Genomic DNA, 22,558 nt, shown 5'->3' on the forward strand with positions numbered 1-22,558 from the left:
TGTAGATTTTACCTACCAATACCAGAAAAGGTGTATTTTATTTCAAAATCATTAACACCTCTATTATTTAAAGAAAATCTGTTAAAATGGACAGCCAATCTACACTAATAAAAGACAAAGATGCTAATTGACTGTACTTTTGCTACACCACCAGCCAATCAGAAGAGTATGCAAATTAACCCAACAAAGATGGCCATTAAATTTGCATACTGCAGGCTATCGGGGCAGGGCCTCACCATCCACCGCCTGCCCCAAGCCTGCCCCAACCGCGGGATCGGGCCTGCTGTGTGCGACCCAGGGAGGCGGGGCAGGCACCGCAGGATTGGGCCTGCCATCTGCCACTGGGGAGCGGGCCTAAGCCAGGAGGTGGTTTTCTCCCGAGGGGTCCCAGACTGTGAGAGGGCACAAGTTGGGCTGAGGGACACCCTCCTTCCCAACCAGGGCACAAATTTTTGTGCACTGGGCCTAAACCTAAGTGATCAGTTGGTATGACACACACTGACCACCAGGGGGCAGACACACAACACAGGAGCTGCCCCCTGGTGATCAGTGTGCTCCCACAGCGGGAGCACTGCTCAGCTGACCGATGGGACCGGTGCCAAACGATGCGCTCAGGATCATGGTGGGCAAGCTGCAGTGATGGTAGGTGCAACAGGGCCGGGATGAGTGGGAGCCGTGCGGCGCTGGCCCCTCCCCAGCCACCTGCTGCTTTGCACACTACTACATCCCTCAGGGGATGTTAGACTTCCGATTTCGGCCTGTCCCTGCAGTCCCCACTGAGGGACCCCACCAGTGCACAAATCTGTGTACTGGGCCTCTAGTAATGTTTATAAAGTTCAGCTTCTATCAATGTTCTCTGGACTGCTACAAGCACATTTTGGAATAAGTTAGGATATAAACAAATAGCATTACCATCACCCCAGAACTTGTCCTCTGCTGTGCAATCTAATTATTACCAAATTATAACAGATCACATCTCCTATTTTCTTCCTACCTTGCACAGATTTTACCCTTCAAATATCTACCATTTTTCTTTCTTGTAACTGAGTAAGAATACTAATGTGATTCACAAGTAATTCTACTTAATGCAAGTGCAGCTCTCTCAAAAACCATTTCCCAATTTTGAGACAGATGAGCATGGCTTGCCTCATTTGAACAAAGCCCCTGAACCAGCAGTTATGGCTTTAGCTCTGCTATACTCGGTACAATGCTGTTCTCTGTAGCACTGCACCTGCTGATTAGATGTCAGCTGCTTGGAATCTGAAGATCCTTATATGCTGGGTTCATGAAATAATAAAACGTCTCTAAGAGTACAGATTGTAAGGGTAGTTAGACACACTGGTCTCTACCAACCTTGGGGATGGACTACTATGGTAAGACTCTAACTTACCCTTAGCTTTGGCTAAGCTTACACAAAAGTTAAACATGCTCTACTTCAAAATCTGAACGCCTAATTGTGTCTTGGATCTTCTATCCTTTATTTGTTGTAATATTCCACATCAGCATTAATAATCTCTAGAATTCTAGATGCTGGGCTGGGCAATGGATCGGGAAACCAGGAACATCAAGGTTTGGGAAGAAAAGCCATCATCACCTTAGGGTACTTCTCTAGGAACTGCTGTATAGATGGTAGGGTAAATGATAATAAAACGATACATTTTCAGGCAGCTGTATTCACAAAGCTTCATAGGACAAAGAGTAGGCTACCATTATAAACTTTACTATAATTATGTCAAGTCAGGTTTCTGACTGAGGGACCATTTTCACTTTAGCAGGGCTTCCTGTAATTAGGTATGAGTGAAATCAGGAGGCTGAAGGAAATAAACCAGAATGGTTAATTTTTACTGTGATGATAAACCAAAACACATTTTGGGGATTTCAAAAGAAGCTGTCTCCTATCCTGTATCTTACTGAATGTCACCAAAGTGAAACCGGTACTATCTGTTTTGTACATAGATAACCAGCTTACCAATCTGTCTCTAAATTGATTAGGATTGTGAGAAAAGAAAAATTCTAGATCAAGTTAATGAAAATGAACAAGAAAAGAAGCCACTCAGGACCTTATAAAATTAAAAGCAGGTGATAAATTTATTTTAAACTCTTCCACGAAATAAGTGTACTCCCTTTGGGAAGTCACCAAAGTAAAAATATGAGTGTACTGTGTGATTTAAGCTATAATCTGGTAAAAGAAATGGCCTTTCCATTTCTTTCAAGGAAAGAAACATTCTAATTTCAGAACAGTAATCGAAAGTTCTAGTATGTAGGCTACTTTCTGACTGGAAAAATGACCTTACCAGTACTTCTAAATAAAAAATAAAAATTAAATAAATTAAATTAAGACTCCTCTGGTAGTCTCCCCCCCGCCCCCCCCCCCCCCCCCCCCCCGCCCCGGTAGTCTTAATACCATCAGAAAACTTTAAAGTTCAGCCTGATTTAAAGGACTTATTATTTTGTTTTCTTTTAACTTTCCAGATGTGGTTCAGGGTGTCACCCATCCCATTTATAAAAAGAGCGTATTGTCCACAATCCTTCACAACTGTGCTGGCTAGCATATCCCTACTAAATATGAGCCTGAGTTTCTCAGGAAAATATTTTACACAGCAAACAGTTTTTTCTAAACTCTTTCCCTTAGTTCCAGTTATTATGACAGTACTTGCAACTTTTACTGAGTTTTTTTTTTAAGCTCTTAAATGGTTAATTGGTATGACTTCAATATAAAAGAGTATTTCTTATTTGGGGATAGGAATGCGGACACTCAGTTAATGATCATTGCTATTTAATAAAAGATGTTATGGGACAAGAAGAGTGCTAGCACATGAATAGAGTGGAGGCAGAAAATTGTGAGAGCCACCTAAGTAGACCCTTCCCATAGAATCTGCACCTTAAAACTAATGGAAGTAGGTTAAAGTCAATAGAAATACTTTTATTTTTGTTATAGACAGAAAGAAACTTCCTTATTACTATTCCAACTTCATTACTCCAACAATGGTAGAATAGCAATCATCATCAGTTTAAAGTACTTTAAAGGAAAGGTAAGAGTGCTGCATAGGATGGAATGATCATTGAGGTCACATAAAGCATAGATGGTGTTTTGTTTTTCCTCTTTCTCTCTGTGTCTCATGCTTTGAAATTTTATTACAATATCTGCATTAAAAAATATGGCTCTAAGTTTATTACTTTTTATTTAAAAAGTATAACCTAATAGAAAAACACAAACTTTATCCTCAGTGAAATCTTTAGAAAATCTATTACCGCAAAGTCCAGGCTTCCATAGTTTCAGGAGAAACTATGCTTAAAGCATTACAACCTAATAGATAATAATCTCTCAAATTTGACAATATTACTAAGTAATGAATGTTTGGTCAAAAGGATCTAAAATAGTTGTAGAATCAATTAAAAAAAAAAAGAAGGAAAATCGAAGAATTTTTTAAAAAGAGGAGTCAAACTAGCCCTGGCTCAGTTTGGTTGGGCATTGGTCACCTCGGGTACCAAAAAGAATGCCAGTTTAATTCCTGGCCAGGGCACATGCCCAGGTTGCAGTCTCGATCCCTGGCAGGGAGCATGCAGGAGGCAGCTGACAGATGTTATACTCTCACATTGATGTTTTGATTTTTTTTTTCTCTCCCTTCCCCGCTCTCTAAAAACCAATAAAAAAAAAAGCCACATAGAAAATTTTAAAAATAAAAATATTTTTAAAATAGAGTCAAACTAAAAATGTTCCAGTATAATTTGTTTTGCCTATATTTGTATTTTGAAAAAAGTTCATCTTACCTATTGCCATGAATATTTCATTTACATTCATTGATGTTTTAGCTGATGTCTCCATGAATAATAAACTGTTGTCATCTGCATAGGACTGTGCTTCCTGTTTATAGAACAAATAAGAGGCTTCCTTATTACTACTCCAACTTAATTACCTACAACCAATAATTACTAGGTAAAAGTAAAACAAAGATAATGACATTGTGTAATTTTCTTTTTGCCTTAACTTGCACTATCCCAGCCTGATTAATCTGGTCTCAACATTAAATCTGCTATCCAGCCCTGGCCAGTGTGGCTCAGTTGGAAACACTAAAATTCTTTGGGTTCGATTCTGGTCAGGGAACATACATAGGCTTCAAGTTTGATCCCTGTTGGTGCACCTACAGGAAGGCAACTGATCGATGTTTCTCTCTCTCTCTCCCCACCCCGCCTCCTCTCTAAAATCAATGTGTGTCCTCAGGTGACAATTAAGTAAATAAATAAAAATAAAGTCCTTTAAATCTGCTTTCTAGAGCGGGAAAATTTTATCCTATTCTAAATATAAAATTTTCTTTGATCTCAATGGCAATTTTTTTTTTAACAGCAAAGGTGGAACTTTATTGAAGAACAAGTACACACTCTCATGTGGGGAGGGGGAAAGAGTACCTTCAATGGCAAATTTTACTTATGCTCATCATTTGCAATAAAATCAAAGGGAAACCAAATATATAATAATGCCTTCAACCACTAAAAGGCACTCTGATATTTAATTCTAAATGAGTTTTGTAAGTAACATTTTAAATTTGAATATATTATGAACCATTCCTTTGAAAATTGTTATTCTACATTTTTGTCATGCTTTACAGTTTACATGTACTATTGCCTTTGATTCTCACAGCTGTTGTAAAGAGCAACCAATTATCTTTCCCATTTGACCAAGAAAAAAAATGAGGTAATAAGGTTCCTTTGAACTATAATGTGATAGAACCACTTTTGACTATAATTTACATGCTCTACCACTCTATGCTGGGGAGTAATATATGATACCATACCTGACATGGTTGTCACCAGAACCAAATGAACTCTGTATGCTCAGCTTCACACCTAATGATTCCCTTTCTCCATATCTAGCCATCCCCGAAAAAAGAAAAATTCCCTTCACTGATGCTGTATATATAATGGCCACAACCAAACTTCTCTAGTAGAGAAGCTGACAAACAAGAGAGCAGAAGTTTTAAAATATCTACTTAAAGACATTTGCTTTATTTTAAAAGATTGTACTTTATTTTACAGCAGGGACCATTCCTAAATAGCTCTATTTGATAACATACAAACTGGATTTTTTGAGCCTTTTTTTAAAGGCCCCTTTAAGAACAACCACATGAGTGTAGGTTATGTGTACCGCAAGTGTGTGGGTATATCTGGGTATGTATATGTGTGTTGATATATATATTATTAAATAAACAGGAAAAGGTTAGGAAGGGTAGGGTGCAATCGGCTTTTGCTTATTTCTGCACTATTTGCAAAAAATTACTTTGTAATTGTTTAGGTCAACAAAATCTGAATCTATCTATATATATTACAATTATGTAAAGACATTAAAAGATTCAGGTTTATCATGAGGAGCATTTTATTACATACAGTATATCACATGTGTTCAATACATTTTATTTACATGGTTTTAAAATTATAACTATAATTCAAGTATGGATACAGAAGAATTTACAATAAATATGTGTCTTCAAATATAAGTTAAATTCAACATACCTGGAAATCAACAGCTCTTTTATTTGCAAGGTCAGCCTTGTTTCCTGATAAAGCTATTACAATGTTAGGACTGGCTTGCCTCTGAAGTTCTTTAACCCAATTTTTGGCTCTGGCAAAGGACTCCTGGGAAACAAACAAAAAAACCCCAGCTACTTTCAGGCACAGGATCAAAAAATGGCCAGGGAGAGTCTTTGTGAGACAAGGCTTTAAAGACTGTTCAAAGTGACACTGGGAAAGAAATTCTTAGGCCCTCTGAATTATTTAAGATACTTTCATCTTTTTTTTTTTTTAAATCAACTTTTCTAATTCAAAAGCTTTATGGAGAAATGTCATGCTTGGCTATAAAAAAAAGATTTAAAAAGATCTTATTTCTAATCAAAATTCTAAATATCAGAAACGGACATTCAAACTAGTTCCATGATATTATGCATTTCTACTTACCTCATTTGTGATGTCATACACAACTATGGCTGCTTGTGCTCCTCTGTAGTACATTGGTGCTAGGCTATGGTATCGCTCTTGACCAGCTGTATCCCATATTTCAAACTTTACTGTTGTGTCATCAAGACACACAGTTTGCGTTAGAAAAGCAGCTGAAAGAAGAAAATGTCTGCAGTAAGTTTATCATTTTCCCCCTAAAATTTTCATAATACAGAAAACACCTAAAAACCTGATATATTATTGCGTACCCAGTTAACAGTGGCTTTAAATACTTGTAAGATCTGTGCTTCATAGCTGAATATATGTGCTTACATATAAGAACTTTATAAAATCAGCTTGAAAGTCTCTTCTACATTAAGTTTACTGTAATAAATAAGCTTAATACATTTCTTAGTGTCTTACAAACTGTAACTTTAAAACTGTAAAACATGTTGACCACTGTCACCTCAATAAATTTAATAAAAACAAACAAACTAAAAAACAATTCAAGAAGTACATTTATTAATATTCTTGAAAATGGGAGGGGGGAAATCAGCATACCTGTAACTATCATATATATTGCCAAACTATAGCCCCCTGGCTCCATTCTCCTGGTTATTAATGGTATACTCTAGGGCAGTGGTCGGCAAACTCATTAGTCAACAGAGCCAAATACCAACAGTACAACGATTGAAATTTTTTTTGAGAGCCAAATTTTTTAAACTTAAACTATATAGGTAGGTACATTGTTATTAACTTAATTAGGGTACTCCTAAGCTGGCCTTTGCTAAAAAAAAGTCCTCAATCTGAGGTACGTTCGCTGAGGTCGACCCCTTCCAACTCTCCCATCCACACTCGTCTTGTATACTTGTTTCAGAGTGTGGATAGGAGAGTTGGAAGGGGTCAACCTCAGCGAACATACCTCAAAACAATGTACCTCCCCCGCGCTGAGTATCCGGCGGCTTGCCTGCGCCTCATCTCTCATCTCCCGACAGACCGACACCCCCCACTTCTTCAAAATAGACTCGCCCAGGCCGAAAACCGACTTCCGCACATGGGCCACAAAGTTTCAATCGCACTGTACGTGCGTGCCCGCACGTGGTATTTTGTGGAAGAGCCACACTCAAGGGGCCAAAGAGCCGCGTGTGGCTCTCGAGCTGTGGTTTGCCGACCTCTGCTCTAGGGATTTACCCAATTCATTACACTAAATTAATATTTTTGTTATATTATTCCTTTAAAACATTGACATCTTGATTTTTATAATCATTAGCTCAAGCTACACTTAATTTGCTAACCATAGTTTCAATATTAACTCCTAGCTCTTTCATTACTTGCCATGAACATTTTCTTGGATTTGTACCTTTTCATCTTTTCCCTCAGATTTTAATTTTAACAATAAAGTATCATTTTATAATGATATTTTTGTTTTTGAAATTGAGATTGCTGTCAAATCTACAAAGTACCACTTGTTTTCTGAATTGCTTCATGAGAACAGTATAAAGTAAAATATCTACTACAAGTATACTTCTCTTGGCTCTATGAATAGCCATCAGTAAAGGCACCACAATGGACACTTACGAAAAAAAAAATGATTTATAAAAGGTAGGTTATAATCAAGTAGAGTAACTTTAAAATAATGTGAGAGTAAATGTCTAACCACAGCTAACTGCACTAAAGATATTTATGAACAAGATCTACACACACCCATTTTTAGCAGCATGCTGGCCAAAAACCATACCTATAGTTCCTTTTGTTCATTAACTTTGGTAGTTAAATTCCTGCAGTTCTAGGATTCATCTTATTATGTTCCTCACTTTTTAAAAATATGTATTTTTATTGATTTCAGAAAGGATGGGAGAGGGAGAGATGAAAACATCAATGATGAGAGAGAATTACTGATCCACTGCCTCCTGCATGGTCCTAACTGGGACTGAGCCCACAACCCAAGCATGTGCCCTGAGTGGGAATCAAACCATGACCTCCTGGTATACAGGTTGATGGTTAACCACTGAGCCTCTCCAGACTTGGCTGCTCCTCACTTTTACTTTCAGCTCAAGGTGTGATCTTCAACTCCTCCCCAAACAGCATGGAAGAAAGTTATTAAAATTTCCTAAAACTGGTCTATCTTGCAAGAAAATTATAATCAGCCGGAACCGGTTTGGCTCAGTGGATAGAGCGTCGGCCTGCGGACTGAAAGGTCCCGGGTTCGATTCCGGTCAAGGGCATGTACCTGGGTTGCGGGCACATCCCCAGTGGGAGATGTGCAGGAGGCAGCTGGTCTATGTTTCTCTCTCATCGATGTTTCTAACTCTCTATCTCTCTCCCTTCCTCTCTGTAAAAAATCAATAAAATATATTTTAAAAAAAAAAAAAAAAAAAAAAAAAAAAAAAAAAAAAAAAAAAAAAAAGAAAATTATAATCAATTTTTGTAAACTATACCAATTTATCTGATGGTGTCAATCCTTTGTAAGAGATTCACTAGTTAATATGAATATGCTGACTGAGCCAATTGTAATTAGATATTATATATCATATTCGATATAACATTTATTTTTCTTGCTATTTTTAAAAAATATATTTTATTGATTTTTTACAGAGAGGAAGGGAGAGGGATAGAGACTTAGAAACATCGATGAGAGAGAAACATCGATCAGCTGCCTCCTGCACACCTCCTACTGGGGATGTGCCCGCAACCAAGGTACATGCCCTTGACCAGAATCAAACCTAGGACCTTTCAGTCCACAGGCCGACGCTCTATCCACTGAGCCAAACTGGTTAGGGGCCTTGCTAATTTTTATTAGGTCAATTGGTTCCTGGCTTCAGTATCAGCACCTATAATATTAATTTTGCAGACATTACAATTGGAAATGTATTTTGAGCTACATTCTAATGAATATTTCTGTGAATTCTCACAAATGTAGCCATATTTAAAATATACTTATTAATCAAGCCTCTTTTACAACACTAGCAGTAACACCCATTTTCTATAATCCTGTATTTATAGTAAAGGATACCGAGAAAGCACTTTTTAAACTTTCATGAATGGCTCTTCTATAGAATCAATAAATATTTTTAAGCACTTAAAATTTAGCCTCTAACAGTATCCCTTTTTCAATAAAAGGGAAAAACAAAGGAATGGATCACAAAATATAAGCCTTTTCTCAAGTAAAGTTTGATGAAACTAAGAAAAATTTAGTTATAATTTGCAATTCAGACTTTGTTTTCTCTTTTTTTATGACCACAAAGTACACTGGCAGTAAAAACATGCACTTACACTTTTGTAAGTCAACTCTAGACTCAGGGAAATAACTATTAGTTAAAGTTGCCTTAAAGCATATATAATCTGATTCTCAAACCGTTTACATATATCGCAAAAGGCTACTGATCTTTTTTATTAATGCATGTCCGAAAAGAAAATACAGGCAAAGAAATGCCAACAAATACATTAAAACACACACACACACACACACACACACACACACACCCCATGACCAAATAGAGCTCTTTCAGAAACACAAAGCTATTACACCAGGCTACAAAAGAAAAACGGTGTTTTATTTAAAAATTAGAGGCAACATGCATTCCTAATATACATACAGGATTTTTCCCTTAAAATTTATCAAGTGTCCACTCCATCCTTAAGTCTGAAATCAGCAAAGCTCTTAGGCAGTCTCTCTAAATCTAGAAACCAAACAAGGAAGTCCACCATCACAATTATTTATCATCTGGGATATCCATATAAAAGTAGTAAATTACTGGAAAGAGACAATTATTTGGAAGACAGGACTGCCATGAAAATCCAAAGGCACAGCTAATGTAAAATGGATAACGAGTTCTTTAAATTGACTAGAACAGACCTTACCATGCACTGCCAATAACCAGGTTTTTAGTATTATGCTGATGGATCCCAATCATATTAACACAGAACAAGAACAAGAACAAGCAATTCCCTAGATTCCTCTTAGAAACCACTCTTCATCCCACACCATCAAGTAGCTCCTCCTTCTGTGCTCCCAGACTGTGCAATAACATATTTCATAATTTTTTATAATCTGTTTAAAAAGATATTATCTTTTTCTTTTCCTAGACTGGAAGTTCCTTGAGAAATTACTCTTAGTTATTCTTCTCCACATACAACATCTAATATAAATCCCAGTTCATATAAATATTCAAAATGTTTGCTAAAAGATGTTCATAAGTTTTTGGAATTATTTTTGGTCTACTTTAGATAACATTTGAATAGACAGTTCCCAAATGAGAAAAAACAGGCATTTCAAAAAGCCTCTATTCATGTTACTATATAACTAACAATCTCAAGCATAATATCATCAAAATCTTTTTAACTTGTTAATACCATATTGTTGCTCATGGTATGATGAAAGCATAATTTTGGGAGAGGAGAAAAAGACCAATTATTACAGGCCAAGGGAAAGAGTTTTAGGATACATCTAAAACACATTAAAATAATGAAAGTGTTGTAGTGCCACAAGAACAAATATTATGGGAATAGGATAACTCAGTATTATAAACATTACGTATTGTAAGACCATCATGATTACCTAAATTTCTCAAGTTTTCAAATACTACTAACTACAGCATTTAACTTCCCGTAAAATTCAGTTAAATATAGTTGATGTTTTCAAACCTTAGTGCTTGTAAAAATATATTACTTGTCGATTACAAAGTTATAAAAATAAATTCTGGCACTCAAAATATAACTACATCAATACTGTTAGCAACATTAACTAACCACAAACTTACCTGAATTTGCAAAACCACTTTAATATATCCAAAACGTCTATTTTCTGGCTAAGAACCATCACTTTCTTAGACCTCTTCATTTTCTCTTCACTTCCATCACCAGCACTAGCAGTTGGTTTTCTTTTCGGGCCCACATTTCACAAAGAAACAGCTTTTATCACTTCGAGAGTTACTGTGTACGCGACGACAAGTAGAGAAAAACAAAGCTGCGTTGAGATGTGGGTGCTGGCCTGTCTAATAGGTTCCCTTTTTGAGCTACATGATCAGTTTCTATTTGCAAGCCTGGCAGCAAACAACAATTCAGTCTCAGGAAAACTACAAATTACTGCATCATAGACCTAATCAGCTGCGAATACCTGAAACTGTAAATGTTAAATCTGCTAATACCAAAGGCCTATAATCTAAGACCTTAACAAATAAATAGTAATCAAGGAGTAGACACTGAAAAACAGTGGGCAGGGGAAAGACTATCCATATCAATAGCATATCCAAAGGCCAACAACTCAAAAATAAAGTATAAGCTAACAACTAAAATGATTCTACATGAATTAAACAGAACAGACTGAGGAACCAATACCACCCCAACCCTTAACAAATTATTTATTTATCAAATTTGATAGAATTACTTTATTCGAATTGACAAAAACAAAACAAAACCATGCCTATCAGTCTCAAATAAAAATTTGAGACTAGGTTTGCAAAGTTATGTATCATAGAATATCTTTAAGAAATTTTCTACAATGTTAACAGATTAATTTTTAATATGTGGGAATCTCATATAAATCTTACAAAAAATTACAAAAGCATCAAGGATAAATGTGAAAAAAAATATTTCACAAAAGGTACATAGAGAAAAGTCAATGTCAAAATCATCTTTAGAGCAAAAATATTAAATTTATCTCCTAACTTAAAAAAAAACGGGGGAGAGGGGGATGGCAAAAACACCCACTGCTAGTGATGCTGTACAAATGTTTTGGAAATAAATTTTTTTTTTTAACCAGGCAAAGCCATGAAATGCTGGTACTTGTTAACCTACTATATCATGGAATTTCCAAAATATGGTATGGTGGGCAGGGGCAGGAGAGTAGGTAGAACAAACCTTTATGTTAAAAAAGTTGTAAACTACCTAAATGTGTAAGTGAAAAGACACCAGTGGCTTGGTAAGTGTTAAGTAGCAATTACATAAAAATATGGTTATAAAGTGACCAATTTAATCGCCATAAAGTAAAATATATAAGTTCCTTGTAAGGATAAGGTGTATCTACATAAAAACACTAATAGAAAAGCAAACAGAAAAAACTAAACTAATAGCAGTGTCCCCATAGTGGAATCATGACTGAATATTCCCCCTATATAAAACTATCAGAAGTGGTGGATTTGAGAACCTATAAAGCTAAAAATTAAAAATATAAATTGCTATAATGAGGGGAAGGATCTTGTTTTACAGGGGGAAAGGATCTCAGAAGATCAGGAACTTGTGATCATCAAATCCAAGTTAGACATTGGAAGTGATGTGTAGAGAAAGCAAAGGTTTTGAGATCCAAATAATTCAATAAGAGTTCAATGGATCTGGATCAAATTTCATGATGAATATCCAATCAAGAAAAATAGCAGGAATTGACTGAGCAGTATCAAGAACCAGGTACCACCCTGGCCGGAGTGGCTCAGGTTGGTGGATGTTTGTCCTGTGCAATAAAAGTTGCTGGTTTAATTTCTGGTCAGGGCACATGCCTGGGGGGCATGCAGGAGGCAGCCAATCGATGTCCACCTCCCCCCCATCTAAAAACAAACAACAAAAACACACACAACAAAAATTAAAAAGCTACACTAATAAAAGACAAACATGCAAATTGACCATACCTTCACTATGCCTTAAGCCACGCCCATCAGCCAATCAGAGTGACTATATGCAAATTAACCCAACGAAGATGGCGGCCAGCAGCCACGGAGCTGGAGCAAGCAGGAGGTTTGCTTGCTCCAGTGATGGAGGAAGCCAAGCTTCCCGCTTGCCAAGGCGGCTCTGAGCTCCACTTAAAGCAACAAAGTTTCAATTATAGAAGGTAAATAAACCCCAGATACCTGCTTTCAGCTGCCCGTGGCCACAGAGCTGGAACGAGCAGGAGGCTTCCCTCCCACCTGTCATGGCCAGCTCTGAGCTCCTCTCAAGGCTACAAAGTTTCAATTATAGAAAGCAGATAAATGCCAGAATAAATAAATAAAAAAAAAGGAGAGGCTGGGAGCTTCCGTCGCCCGGGGGCTTGGCCAGAGTGAAAACAGCCCTCAGCCCCTCACCCAGAATGGTCAGGCACCCCAGTGGGGACCCCCCCCCCCCACTCTAAAGGGGTGTGGCTATCCTGAAAACAACCATCAGCCCCTCACCCAGGCTGGCCAAACCTCAATGGGATGAGGGTCCCCAATGGGGGGGGCTTGACCAGCCTGCAAACAGCCATCAGCCCTTCACCCAGGCTGGCCAGGCACCCCAGCAGGACCCCCACCCTGATCCAGGACACCCTTCAGGGCAAACCAGCCGGCCCCCACCCATGCACCAGGCCTCTATCTACACTAATAAAAGAGAAACATGGTAATTGGCGTACGACCGCTACCCTTCCCATTGGCTAATCAGCGTATCCTTATGCAAATTAAGTGTCAGCCAAGATGGCGGTCGGCAGCCATGCACTGAAGCGAGCAGGAAGGCTTGCTCCCTCCAGGAACTGCAGACTCCAACGTTCCCCACCGGACTCTCAACTGCAACTCTAAGCAACTATTACTATGTTGCAAATAAGAAGCTAAACAAAACTGGCTTTCAGTCAGCCCTGGACCGCAACATTGTATCCGTGTTTTCAGCAGCGAGGCCTCAGAGCTAAAGCTGGCCCAGAATAAAAAAAAAAAAAAGAAAACAAGGAGCGGTTGGGAGCTTTTAGTCAACTGCCAGCGGGAAAACAGCCCTCAGCCCCTCAGCCAGCCTGGCCAGACACCCCAGTGGGGACCCCCACCCTGATCCAGGACACCCTTCAGGGCACACCAGCCGGCCCCCACCCATGCACCAGGCCTCTATCCTATATAGTAAAAGGGTAATATGCCTCCCGGCACCGGGATCAGCGGAGCAGCGAGGCTCCCAGCACCGGGATCAGCGGAGCAGCAAGGCTCCCGGCACCGGGATCAGCGGAGCAGCGAGGCTCCCGGCACCGGGATCAGCGTGACAGGGGGCAGCGCCCAAACCTCCTGATCAGCCCTGTTCTGTGCCTGATAGGGGGGGAGCTCCCCAATCCCCCGATTGCCCTGCGGCTCTGTGTGTGACAGGGTGCAGCGCACCAACCCTCCGCCCCCACGGGCCCTGCTGTGTGTGTGACAGGGTAGAACCATAACCTCTCCATCGGCCCTGCCCTGAGTGTGACAGTGGTGGCGCCCCAACCCCCTGATCGGCCCTCCTCTGTGGGTGATAGAGGGTGGCGCCCCAATCCCCCTCCACGGGCCTTGCTGTGTGTGTGACAGGGTAGAGCCATAACCTCCCCATTGGCCCTGCCCTGAGTGTGACAGGGTGCAGCGCCCCAACCCCCTGATCCACCCTGCTCTGTGTGTGACAGGGGGCGGTGTCCCAGCTCCCCTATCAGCCCTACTCTGTGAGTGACAGCGGGGAGCTCCTCAACCCCCTGATGGGCCCTGCTCTGTGGGTGACAGGGGGCGGCGCCCCAACCCCCTGATTGGCCCTGCTCTGTGAGTGACAGGGGGCAGCGCCCCAACCCCCTGATTGGCCCTGCTCTGTGCGTGACGGGGGTGGCGCCGCAACCTCCCCATTGACCCTGCCTTGAGTGTAACAGGGGGCGGTGCCCCAACCCCCCAATCAGTCTACCCTGAGCGTGACTGAGGGTGGCATTGCAACCTCCCGATCCGCCCTGCTCTGTGCATGACGGGGCGGCGCCCCAACTCCCCAATCGGCCCTGCTCTGAGCCTGACCAGGGGCTGCACCTGGGGATTGGGCCTGCCCTCTGCCACCCGGGAGCAGGCCTAAGCCAGCAGGTCGTTATCTCCCGAGGGGTCCCAGACTGTGAGAGAGCACAGGCCGGGCTGGGGGACCCCCCCCCCCCCACCGAGTGCACAAATTTTTGTGCACCGGGCCTCTAGTCCTATATAATAAAAGGGCAATATGCAAATTGACCTTAACAGCAGAACAACTGGGAATGACTGGTCACTATGACACACACTGACCACCAGGGGGCAGACACTCAATGCAGGAGCTGCCCCTGGTGGTCAGTGAGCTCCCACAGGGGGAGCTCTGCTCAGCCACAAGCCAGGCTGACGGCTGCCAGTACAGTGGTGGTGGTGGGAGCCTTTTCTGCCTCCTCAGCAGCATTAAGGATGTCTGACTGCAGCTTAGGCCTGCTCCCCGCTGGTAAGTGGACATCTCCTGAGGACTGCCAGGCTGCCAGAGAGATGTCTGACTGCCAGCTTAGGCCCGATCCCCCAGGGAGCTGGCCTAAGCAAGCAGGTGGACATCCTCTGAGGGGTCCCAGACTGCAAGAGGGCATAGGCCAGGCTGAGGGAGCCCCTCAAGTGCACAAATTTTTGTGCACTGGGCCTCTAGTAAAATAATTTAAAAAATCAGGTATTAAAGTTATCAGTAAAATTAGAAATTGGTTTTCTGGGAAAATAAGTATCAACAGTAACAATGTAATGTAATGAATTTTCTAATGCAGGTGAGCACTGACTTCAGATGATAAAATGCGGAGGCTCTGGCTGGTGTGGCTCAGTGGTTGAGCACGGACCTATGAACCAGGAGGTCATGATTTGATTCTCAGTCAGGGCACATGTTTGGGATGCGGGCTCAGTCCCATTAGGACCGTGCAGGAGGCAGCGGATCAGTAATTCTCTTTCGACATTAATGTTTCTATCTCTCCCTCTCCCTTCCTTTCTGAAATCAATAAAAATATTTTTAAAAACTGTAAATAGAAAATAGATAAATGGTCTAGAGCTGACAATAGGCAAAATAAAAACTAAGGCCACTTTTATTGCACATTAAAATTGTATGTGTATATGGGGGAAGTACCCAGTAGATTATGGTAGCAAAGACCAGCCACATTTTCAGGGAAGAGTTACACTGAATTCATATGAGGAAGAGAAGGGGATACAAATAGATTAGGACAGAAAGCATACACATGTGACTAAACAAAAATAGAAAATATTGCAAAAGCCTGGCAACAAGATAAAGATATATATAAAAAGATGGCAATATCCCCAAAAGTAAACCCATCTTATGAGATGATCTATAAACATTTATAATATTGGATTCATTCTTAAAAATCAATGATCCTCTTGCCCAGCAGGCGTGGCTCAGGGGTTAAGCATCGACCTATGAACCAGCAGGGTCACGGTTCGATCCCCAGTGTGAGGGGTGCAGGAGGCAGCTGATCAATGATTTTTCTCTCATCATTGATGTCTTGATCTCTCTTCTTCTCCGTTCTCTAAAATCAATAAAAAAATGTATTTTAAAAAATCAACAATCAAAAAAATAATTTAAGTCAAAACTGGTTTGGCTCAGTGGATGGAGCGTCAGCCTGCGGACTGAAGGGTCCCAGGTTCGATTCCGGTCAAGGGCATGTACCTGGGTTGCGGGCACATCCCCAGTAGAAGATGTGCAGGAGGCGGCTGATCGATGTTTCTCTCTCATCGATGTTTCTAACTCTCTATCTCCCTTCCTCTCTGTAAAAAATCAATAAAATATATATAAAAAAATAATTTAAAAAATCAGTGATCATCTCATAAGGGATTGATATAATATAAAAAGAACTCCTCCAACTCAGCAACCCAAAAAACCCAAACCACCCAATTAAAAAATGGCCAAAGCACTTTAGTAGAATTTCTCTAAAGAAGAAACACAAATGGCAAAGAAGCATATGGAAAGATGCCAAACAACACTAATCACTAGAAAAATGAAAATCAATGCCACTTCACACCCATCAGGACAATTATTATCAAAACAGAAAACAAGAATTGGCAAGGACATGAAGAAATTAAACCCTAGTGCATTGATGATGGGAATGTTAAATGGTGCAACTGCTGTGAAAAGTGGTATAGATTCTTAAAAAAATATTAAGCATAAGACCCAGCAATTCCACTGCTGGGTATATACCAAAAAGATGTGAAAACAGGAACTTGAACAGATATTTGTGCATTAATGTTCATAGCAGCATCATTCATAATAGCCAAAGGTAGAAGAAACACAACAGTCCGACAAAGGATGAATAGGTAAGCCAAATATGGTATATACATACGATAATATATTATTTTGCCTTATAGAGGTAGGAAATTCTGACATGTTACAATATGGATGAACTCTGATGACATGCTAAGTGAAATAGGCCAGCCTATTAAAAATTTAGCTCTAGGAATCTGATGTGAGAGAAATTATACAGTATACTGGACAAATACTGTATAATTTCTCTCACATCAGATTCCTAGAGCTAAATTCATGGACAAAAATAGTATGGTATTTGCCATGAGAAGGGATAGGGAAAAAATGAGGAGTTATTCTTTGGGTACAGTTTTAGCTGGGGAAGATGAAAAAGTTCTGAAGATGGACAGTAGTGATGGTTGTGCAATGTGAATGTATGTAATATCACAGAACTGTAAACTTAAAAATTGTTAAAAATGTAAATTTCATATTATGCATCATTCAGCAACATCTAAAGGTAATTGTTGCCAAATGAACTGCAATGTTAGGAACTATTAATGATACATAGGAGAGAGTCTGCATGAAGTCAAGCAAAACCAGGTGAAGATTAAGAATCATTTTTCCAACACTGTTAAAACTAATTTATGTGCTTAAAAAAAAAAATATCCTCAGATCCAGAGACATGGAAGCATGGAACAGAGTGCGGAATTTTGGAGGGAAAGTGGGGGAGGGTGGGTGGGTGGGAGGTAATCAACCAAAGACTTTGTATGCATATATGCATAACCCATGGACCCAGACAGTGGGGTGGTAAGGGTCTTGTGTGGGGGTAGGCTAGAGGGGGTTGATGGGGAAAAAGGGGGGACATATGTAATACTTCCAACAATAAAGATTAAAAATATTTTAAAAATCACACCAATTTGCGTGCGCGTGCGCACACACACAAAAATAAATACATACATACATACATTCATACATAAATAAATAAATAAAATTCTCACCCAAGGATTAATTTTATTGACTTTGATTTTAGAGAGAGAGGATGCTAGGGATGTAGGGAGGCAGTGGGAGAGAGAAAGAGACAGAAACATCAGATTTGAGAGAAAAATTGGGTTGCCTACCACATGCACCTGACCAGGGAGCCAACCCACAATGTAGGTATGTGGCCTGACCAGAAATGGAACCCACAACCTTCTGGTGTACTGGACGACACTCCCAACAAAACTGAGAAACCCGAGAGAGAAAGAGAGAGAGAGAGAGGGATTGACTGATTGATTGATTACTATCGCAGCTTGACAGTTATTCTAAAAGGACATCCAACTCTCCTAAGGGAATTCACTTACCAGGACATAGCTTTAATAAATATACTCTCAACATCAACTGGAAAACAAAATCAGTCTTAGGAGTTTGCGTTTGGTTAGTATTAAATTAGTGCCCCAAGCCTTATCACCCTAGAATGAGCTGATAATGCCAGTATTTGAACCTTCAAGGCTAAGAGGCACTAAAGGCCTCTTTACTTCACCAAAGGCACAATCCGTAAGTCTTTACTCACCAGATTGGATTTATCTAACAAGGATGTAACAAATACAGAACAGGGAAGCAGAATGAAGGTACACATTACAAAGAGAATAGGTAAAAACATGTGAGAAAGGGGAGAGGTTATTTACAAGTTATTAACTAGTATCAGCTCCTCCCAAATATGAAGACAGAAAAAGTTAATAAAATTAAGTTAGCTTTAACGATTATGTCTATGAAAGACATTTTATCTACAGACAACAAATACTTTATTAAGTAACTTGAATATTATTAAATTTCTATAATATGCAAGGAAAACATGACTCTGGTTTCTAGTTCCAGGTGTAAGGACCTTAGAAGTCACCATTTCACCCTGAAAAGCAGCAGAACAAACTGACAATCAACAACTCTTCTTAGATCTGAAAGACAAGTGAGGTCACAAACAATCTGCTACTCTCAAAACCGGAGAGATAGGCAAATATAGAAAATCACACCTCAGAGCAGAAACCTAAGGAAACCAGTGCTCAGATAGGAAAACATGAACTGTAATTGGCAAATTGCTGGAGGTAAGGTGCAAACAAGTCTGAGTTAAAAACTCCAGGGAAACCCAGTTTTAGTAGGGGCCACCACACGTTTTTGAATTTTACCTACAGGAACTTGACCAGGTTCTCACAGTAAATATCAGAGAAAAATCCTCTTGTACTCTTGGCAGGGTGAGGGAAAAGGACCCATTTTGAAATAAGGCCTTGAGGACATATTAATTGAAACCTCTAAAACTGAAAGTATAAAGAGCGCAAAGTCGGAAAACAACAACTACAACAAAAAACCCCAGAACAAAATATCCAAGGAAAAATTATAGATGCAGGAAACTCAGAGAACGGCAAGGAAGATAAATGCTGAAATATCTACATTTAAGCCTATCATTTTCAAACTATAGAAAACCAAAAATAATGTGCACGGATAGTGCCCACGCTATTTTGCAAAGGAAGCTTCTTTCCCCCTTCTCTTTGGTGATACCCTTTTTCTTTCTGACTCAAGAACCTAGCACTTAATGCTTCCCAGACTTCAAGGGCATCTCCCAGACCTTTAAAACATTACTGGCCTTGAAAATGACTCTAATGTTTAGCAATAAACCCATCCACAAAGTGAGCTTAATAATTCTAATATGGATCTGAAAATTTTACAACCCAAGAATGAAAAGGAGCAAATTAAAGAAGGGAGAAGAGACAGGGGAAGACCCTAACCCTAGAGTAATAACAGTTACAGGAAACTGCAGTCCCAGAACAAAATTATCTATGCCAAGCAATGCCCCCCAAGTAAGAGTACCTCTACAGGAGAAAAAAGAGATGAAAAGACTGAAATCCTTTTGATCCCACAATTTTTAAATAAAATTATTTCTGGTTCAGTAACCACATCTAGAAATAGATCTTACAGAAATAAGTCCAGAGGGGGAAAAATTCCATGAATATATCCACTATTACATGATTACCTAAAAGAGCAAACAAAAATATAAACATTAACTGCCCAACAATAAGGGCATGGTTAAAAAATAAGGTAGAGTGTAAGTTTTTAAAATATGACTACCATCCAGAGTTATTGAAAAATAATTACCATTAACAAATGAAATAGAATACTATAGTATTACTATTATAAGTGAATCTATATAAAATATCATAAAGTCATAAATAGTTCAAAGAGAAAGGAAATACAATAGGTTATAAAAATATGAAAGTATACTTGACCTCACTCATAATATGGAAAATTTATACATAAAAAGTGCAGAGATCAATGCATATAAGAATAGAAAAGACTGACAAGTATGATGATACTTTCAGTTAATAAAATAGGGTTATAGGCATCCTATGCATTGCTGATGGGGATGGCAGTTTGGAAAATTTTATCAGAATTACAAATGTATATAAACCTTTGACAGAGTAATCAACTTCTAGAAGTTTATACTACAGATACTTGAAATATGTGAGAAATGACTATGAATTAAGTTATTCACTGCAGCACTGTTTAGAGCCAAAAATACAAAACAATGTGCAAATCCAAAACTAGAGAACTGATTAAGTATATCCATGCAATTGCATACTGTTACAGCAAGAAAAATGAGGATGCTTTTCATAAAATGACATGGAGAGAAACTTGGCAGACTATATTTTCCAACATGGTTGCAATAAGATTTCCCACAGTACACTATTCTCGTAACACAACACTGAAAATTCCTCTCTTGAATCTGTTTAAGCTTGTGACTAGAACATGCCTGATACTATTTATGTGACTTTTGGGGCGAGGCCATAAAAGGTTATCCAGCTTCCACCTGGTACTTTTGGGACACTCATTCTTGAACCCAGCCGTCATACTGTGAGGAAACCCAAGTCAGGTGGGTGAGACCACCTGTAAGTATTCTGGCTGTCAGCTCCAGCTGAGGTCCCAACAAACTGCCAGCATTAGCTGCCAGATAGGTTGACATGATTTTAGCCCCAGACTGACTGGAATCCATGAGAGATCAGAAAACCACCTACTAAGCCCACTCAATCCACAGTACATAGGAGAATAAAAACAGCAAATTAGTGAATCAAAAGAGTTCATTGAACAACAACATAAAAATGGAGGTAGTTCATTATAGGTAGAATTGGCAAAATCATTTTACTAAACAGCTTTAAACACTTCAGCACCACCAGAGGGCATCAATGAATTAAGTGAGATACAGTAAAAACTGTTTATGATCCCAATATGTGAAATAAATTTTAAGAGGGAAAAAAGGTTAACTTGTATTGATTGTATTGTTGAAGGTGTCGGAGAGTACACACTTTAAAAGAAAGTTTTTGTATAACTAGAGGCCTCATGCACGAAATTTGTGCAAGGGGCTCGGCCCTCACAGCTGTGGTGGCTTGCCTCAGCCCTTGTAGCCCTTTTTTCGTCCAGAAGGTTGTTTGGCTGTCTGGTCTAATTAGCATATTATGCTTTTATTATTATAGATACAGATATGGACGAGAGTACACACTTTACAAGTTGGCTCTAGAAGAATTCTTATTTAGCTCAATCTGCTCAGTTTAAAAATCTGTATGCAGGGCTTATATAAGTGTTTATAAAAGGGTGCCAGGATTAAGAACCAAGCTTACTGTACCCTAAAAGAGCAAACAAAAAATATAAGACAATGTGTCTCCTAATTCATAGCAATGTTTAAGTAGCCACATATAATAACATTTTAGTCTGGAATATTGGAAAATAATTGATGTTAAGATTATTAAAAGATAACTTTAGGTTGAATGGGTATAAATCTTTACAACTTTCTTGATTAATAAAATCTATCTCAAATACTGAATACGTGCTTTCTAAAAGGAAATAAACTATATATATATAAAAGCCAAGTGACCAGGACTGGTAGCTATGGCACGCACTGCAGAGGCCAACCAGCTGATCAGGGCCCCAGCTGACCGCCCCCCTAAAAGGCCCCCCGCCCCCGACCAGCCCCTCCCCCAATTGGCCCCCATGGGGCGGGCTGGCTGGATCCAACCCATGCACTGGGCCTCTAGTATTATGCATAAAGATAATATTCTTTCACTGGAAGCCAAATGATTAATTTACACAAATTCTAACTCTTGCTGTATCAGAAAAAACAATGAATATTTCAAAAACCATTTTTCTCACCAACCAAAAACCATATACTGGTAGTCTGTCTCTAGGTCTTATGTCCTTTCTCAAAAGTGCTTTTAATCTAAAGTAATGTGCAGATGCAAAAAGATAAAGGCAAGTAAATAAATGCCCAGATTACAATTATACAAACAAGTCTTTCAGAATGGCAGTAGTAGAAAGTTTACTAGTTCAGGAAAAACATGAGCTTTTCAGATTTAAATTTTCTGGCTGGCTTTTATTTCTCAGTTTAGGAAGCAACTTTAATATCTGCATACATGTAGTATTCCATTTAAATGTGTAATTTCTCCCTCTGAGAAAACTTCCACAAATAACTTAGTTGATGTGGGTGGCATACATTTAAAGTAATATACATGACTAACCACTTTTGTGAAAACTAATTAAGGGGGAGAAAATTATTAAGATTTTACCATACTTAGTTGTAAATACTCATGTTACATACTTGAATGAAACTGCAAAAACATCACTATTAGAAAAACTCAACTTTAGGACATAATTGCTTATAGTTTTTTAAACCTTATTTGTTCCT

General features: G+C 39.2%; 1 protein-coding gene across 1 annotated transcript in view; it reads right to left on the bottom strand.

Moving 5' to 3' along the window:
* Nucleotides 1–22,558, bottom strand: part of RAB5A (RAB5A, member RAS oncogene family) — a 33,543-nt gene that overhangs the window by 2,432 nt on the left and 8,553 nt on the right. The window contains exons 3-5 of the mRNA XM_070433338.1: nucleotides 5,950–6,101; nucleotides 5,509–5,631; nucleotides 3,772–3,865 (exon numbers count right to left, since the gene is read on the bottom strand). Coding sequence (XP_070289439.1) covers nucleotides 3,772–3,865; nucleotides 5,509–5,631; nucleotides 5,950–6,101 — 369 coding nt within the window. The remainder of the gene's footprint in view (nucleotides 1–3,771; nucleotides 3,866–5,508; nucleotides 5,632–5,949; nucleotides 6,102–22,558) is intronic.

The sequence above is a fragment of the Myotis yumanensis genome, unplaced genomic scaffold, assembly GCF_028538775.1.
Source record: "Myotis yumanensis isolate MYYU_CA2020_CCGP unplaced genomic scaffold, mMyoYum1.0.hap1 SCAF_14, whole genome shotgun sequence".
Classification (NCBI taxonomy): domain Eukaryota; kingdom Metazoa; phylum Chordata; class Mammalia; order Chiroptera; family Vespertilionidae; genus Myotis; species Myotis yumanensis.